At 56.7% G+C, this 5,291-nt stretch overlaps 1 protein-coding gene across 1 annotated transcript in view; it reads right to left on the reverse strand.

The window, feature by feature from the left end:
- Positions 1-242: 242 nt before the first annotated feature.
- Positions 243-5,291, reverse strand: part of LOC104985707 (gamma-tubulin complex component 6-like) — a gene marked incomplete at its 5' end in the record, with an annotated part of 8,483 nt that continues 3,434 nt past the window's right edge. The window contains 3 exons of the mRNA XM_010836003.1: positions 243-480; positions 3,597-3,760; positions 5,014-5,289. Of these exons, the coding sequence (XP_010834305.1) occupies positions 258-480; positions 3,597-3,760; positions 5,014-5,289 (663 nt within the window). The remainder of the gene's footprint in view (positions 481-3,596; positions 3,761-5,013; positions 5,290-5,291) is intronic.

The raw sequence follows: 5,291 nt of genomic DNA on the forward strand, positions 1-5,291 counted from the left end.
AGTCCATGGGGTTGCAAAGAGTCCTGACTTAGTGACTAAGCAACATGCGTGTAGAGTATTTTCTAGCCTTAAAAAGGAAGGAAATTCTGACACAGACTACAACATGAATGAACCTTGAGATCATTATGCTGAATGAAATAAGTCAGACCCAAAGGACAAACACTTCGTGATTCCATTCATATGGGTAAAATCACTTTAAAACTGAAACAAGACGACCATCCCCAGGGAGGCCGCCAAGACGGCTTCCGGGCCACACCTCACCTCCTTACCTGGCAGAGGGAGAATGTGGCAGACACGACTCCGATCAGGACATTGAGGGCGTCCTTCACCAGCTCGCACTCCTTCACTAGGACGGGCTGTGGGGCCTGCAGGAGGCTCCCGCCCAGCACCTGCAGCTCTCCTTGGCGAAGTCGGCAGAACCTGTCAAAGGCATCCCTTCCTGCCTCAGTGAGGTAGGGCTCCTCTCGATGGCCAGGGGGGCTGTGGGGACAGAGCGGGCAGGGAGCTGAGGTAAGCAGAGGGCAGGACAAAGAGCAACTCAATAGCGTGAGATGTCTAAGGCCAGATGGGACTCCCCACTGTCCCCCAGTCTGCGTCCAGCAGGCCCATCAGACAGCACTGCGCAGAAGTGTCCCCACCCAGCCCGCACCCACGGGGCACACGGTGGTCCTCTGGCTGATGCCTCGCTTGCTTGCAATGACCTCTGCGTGGGAAACAACACCCGGGCCCGGAGCAGCACAGTCACAACCGCACAAGTGTCCGTCAGCAGAGGACTGGATAAAGACGAGGTCTGTCCACGCAGAGGAACGTTAATCCAGCCTTCAGGAGGAAGGAATTCTGCCACAGTGTGTCAGCTGCTACAACACGGAGATACGCTGAGGGCGTGAGGCTGAGTGATGAGCCCAGTCGTGTGCGAGGACAAGTGGTGCACGACCCCACCCCTGTGGTCCCCAAAGTCACAGACACAGAAAGGAGACGGTGGGGGCCCAGCGCGGAGGACAGTGGTGCAGAGTGAGGGTCTGATGGAGACAGTCTCAGTGTGGGAGGATGAAAAGTTCTGGAGAGGATGGTGCTGATGGTCACCTCACATGAATGTGCTTAACGCCGCTGATGGAAACGTCAAAAGGGTTAAGATGTTAGACTTCGTGTCATAGGATGTTATCACCCTCTGCCCAAGAAAGCACAAAGATCGTACAGAGCCAAAAGTTCCCTGAAATTCTAGGAGAAAACAGGCACACGCCTGCCCTAGGGTCTCTGCCTACGTGGGATCTGCAGGAAGTTCAAGAACAGGGTCTACCAGCCTGGTCATACTGTTCAAGAGGCCAAAGAGACAGCACCATTTCTTAGCTATTCCTTTGGACACCATCAACTCCTACTGAAAACATGAAACAGCTGCTTTTAACGTCCACTGGAAGAAGTAGACTCTTAATAAAAGAAGCCCAGGAAAAGCCTTAGAACTTGCTAAGACCAAAAATCTTTTCTGATGGACAGAGCACCATAAGGCGCCCTTTCCCTCATTCAGTAAGAGCAGGGGCCAGAGCAGCCAGGCGGACGAGCCCAGCCTCACAGGGCCGGCGCCGCTACGAGACACAGGCTGCGAGGAGGTGCAATGTGCCGCCCAGGACAGGGGCCCTAAAGGGACCGAGGGAACGGAGACGCTGGTCAGGAAGGCCAGGGGAGCAAGGCCACGCCCAGAGCAGTGTCCCCGAGGGCGGGAGCGGCCTGCGTGGAAGCCTAGAGATGGGAGGAGAAAGGGGCCAGGTGCTCTGGGCTCAGCATGGGAGGGCTGAGGGCAGGGGCCTGCGGCCAGTCCCAGTGGGCAGTGCTGAGCAGGGCAGAGCAGCGCACTCCGACCGCCATCCCTGGAAGGTGGCGCTGGCCAAGCGGAGGACAGCCGGGCATGCAGGAGAAGCAGGCAGGCCAGTCCTGAGTGTCCAGATCAGCAGGGGGGCCCAGCTAGGCCACCATAGCAGCCTGCGCTCCTTGGGGCACGGTGAGCTGGAGGGGAAGAGGAGCCTCTGGAGCTCCAGGGACCCCCGAGGCTCCAGTGCTGCAGGTGCCACCTCACTGCGCACACAGGCATCAGCCTCTGACCACTCTCCCGGGGTCAACCCCCTTGGTGACTGAGAGCTGAGATGAGAACCCGTGAAGCAAACACCACATTCACACTTGTCCCCACCGAGAACTTGGCCCTTAACATCAAAAGACCACTTCCCCAGAAAGGGTGACAGATGCTGAGGTGCCGGCAGCAGGGAGACCCAAGCTGGCTGGCAGGGTGAAGCACAGGGGCGGGGGTCCTCTGAGGGTCTCAGGCAAGGGCAGAGTTCACAATCAAGGGCTGTGGCTGCCAAGGAAGCTTTGACTGCCCATTTGTCAGAGTTCCTGGCAAGAAACTAGCAAGTGGCTGGGATCCAACTGCAACAGATTCCCAAGATTCTCCAAATGAACTTGAGGAACGGGCTTCAAGGGCAGGGGCATCCAGTTACAACAGAGGAGGCAGTGGAAGAGCCGTGGGTGGCCGGTGTCTCCTGCAGGGACACAGGCTAACGTGCTGGCCACCATCCTGCTTGAAGGGACAACAAGAAGCAGTCCTCACTCTGGAACTGTGGGGTCAGTTCTGCTTCAGGGGGACACTGAAGAGATTAAGTGCATTCACAAAAGGGGACAAGAACATGGACCGGCGGATCAATCATGTCTCCTACTAAAGAGTGAGCTGAAAAACTGAGCCAAGAAAATCGGGAACTGGCAAATGAAATCCACTAGTGAACATTCACAAAAGAAAGCAGTGCTGCTTGATGGCCAGTGTTCAGACTTGCGAGGGCTTCGCAGGCAGCAGGCGGTCAGGTCTGCTCTGGTCACACAAGACAGATGAAGGCTGAACAGGAAGTCACAGGGCGAGGGCGCTCCTGCAGGACCAGACGGCCACCGGTGCTGGCGGTGCTCGGGGAGTCAGGGAGCGGGACCCGCCTGGGGGGGGTGCGCACGCCAGGAAAGCCCCTCCAGCAGGAGCAGGGCCCACACAACACCCCGAGCACGTGCTCGTCCCAGGGAGGCCCCACAGGAGCCAAGGCTGCGTCAGAAGGCACTCGGCTCCCTGCAAACCCTGACTCTCTCCCTCAGTGCTCCCCACGCTGGCATCCCACAGATCTGTCAGCAGAGAAGAGGTGCCCAAACATGTGGGAGATGGGTCCTCTACCCCGACTCTGGGAGGCTGCGAGATGCCAGCACGCCATGGGCTGAAAGATCCGGCCTCAGAGCACCCATCAGGGAACAATGCGATGACAGGCTTCCCTCAGGGGAGCACCACCCTCGAGCCTCCCAGGTGTGAGAAGCACTCCCTCAGCAGCACCCCGTGCCCGGCACCAACCACAGAGCCCGCCACCCCGACCTGGAGCCGTCACGGCCAGGATGTGAGCCGCAGCCGTTTCTGGCTCAGTGGGAACTTCTATAGGTTTCTCCTGGTGGTTCTCTCAACCCTCAGTCAACTTGCACACAGCTTGACTGAAACTTCCAAGTCCCTAATCTGGGCTGAGTAAAGGCCACATTAGAGGGCAGGGGAGGGGCAGGGTTTGCATTTAGGGCAAAGGCTCACAAACCATCCAACTTGCTCCCAGCATCTCCGCTTGCTGGCCTCGTAGGTGAGCACAGCGTCCCACAGGTCAATGTCTGGCGTCACGCCCGGCTCAGACTGGGAGTCAGGAGTGAGATTGGATGCTGACTGGAACCCTTCATCTTCCGACTGATCCACGCTCGGAGGGACCTGGAGCCCGTGGGAAAGGGACTTTACCTGTGGCATGGTGTCTGGATTCCACCCCAGTGTGAGAAGAGTTGCAGGAACCCTTCCACACGCTCCTGTTCACTCTATGGGAAAGACCTGGCAGAACATTTCTTCTCTTTTTCTCAAGCACACAAGCTACTACACCATGTTTTTGCCCCCAGTGAGTCACTTAAGAAATTAAATTTATTCATTATCAACTTCCAATTTCACACAACACAAGCTTATTGAGGCTTATGAGCCTCAACATAATTTACAATGACATTTTCCATAACATGTCTCTGATTTGGAAATTCCATTTTGGGGAACCTGGCATAAAAAAAAAAAATCACATAGACACAGAAAGATTCACTTCTCCCAGGGTGTTTGCTATAGCATTATGGTTGGAAACAATGTAAGTGTCTCCCACTAAAGGAACCACTGAACAATAACACCACATCCTTTCAGCAAAGCTACAAAACGCAAAGGCAAAGGATGATTAACAAGATCTGAAAAATCCCACTTCATCCAGAAAAAAGCATGTAACACAGCACAAATAGCCAGGAGAAATGATTTTTGGCACCTATGGCTACTGAGTACTTGACTACACAGGGAGGAATCAGACTTCATTTTGCGTGCTATGCTGTACAACCGGCCTGCCAGGGCAGGAGACGTAAGCCATGAGGGTTCAATCCCCGGGTCGGGAGGATTCCCTGGAGAAGGGAATGGCTACCCACTCCAGTATTCTTGCCTGGAGAATTCCATGGACAGAGGAGCCTGGCAGGCTAAAATCCAAAGGGGTTGCAAAGAATCGGACAAGACTGAAGCGACCTAGCAGGCATGCTGTGCTCGGCCGCCTCTGACTCTTCGCAACCCCAAGGGCTGTAGCCCTTCTCTGTCCATAGAATTCTCCAGGCAAGAATACCGGAGTGGGATACTTCTCCCGGGAGATCTTCCGACACAGGGATTGAAGCCGGGTCTCCTGCACTGCAGGTGGATTCTCTACCCTCTGAGCCACCAGGGAATTTAAACATCAACTGGAAGGCAGGAGAAATGACTGAATGGCAGATACAAGAAAGCAGCGGCATGTGACTCGGGCCTGCGGGGAGGGGTCGCTGGGAATCCGCACCAGCAGCCCCACCCCACGGGTCCACCGCCAGCGCTGGACTCCGGCTCCCTCCCTTTGCCCCAGTGGAAGGAGGGTCAAACGAGGCGCTTCCCAAGCCCGAGGAGCCGCAGACGGGAAGCAAACACTCTACCTTGATGGCCAGTCCGGAGAGGTCTGCGCTGTCCGGCACCGGGGGCAGGTCCAGGCGGACGTCCAGGTCGGCCGTGCGGCTGTGCACCAGGGCTCCGAAGAGCGAGACGCGGGTGTCCCTTTCAAACCTGTCCCAGCAGGGGTCGCCGTACGAAAAGAGCCCGACGGCGGGCAGTCCGGTGCCCGGTGCCGACTCCATCACCTGCCGCGTCTTGCGGACCAGGTCTCGACACAGAGACTCCTCTCCGGAGATGAGCGACCGCACGTCCGCCTCCAACT

The sequence above is a fragment of the Bison bison genome, unplaced genomic scaffold (genome assembly GCF_000754665.1).
Source record: "Bison bison bison isolate TAMUID 2011002044 unplaced genomic scaffold, Bison_UMD1.0 scf7180017845598, whole genome shotgun sequence".
Classification (NCBI taxonomy): domain Eukaryota; kingdom Metazoa; phylum Chordata; class Mammalia; order Artiodactyla; family Bovidae; genus Bison; species Bison bison.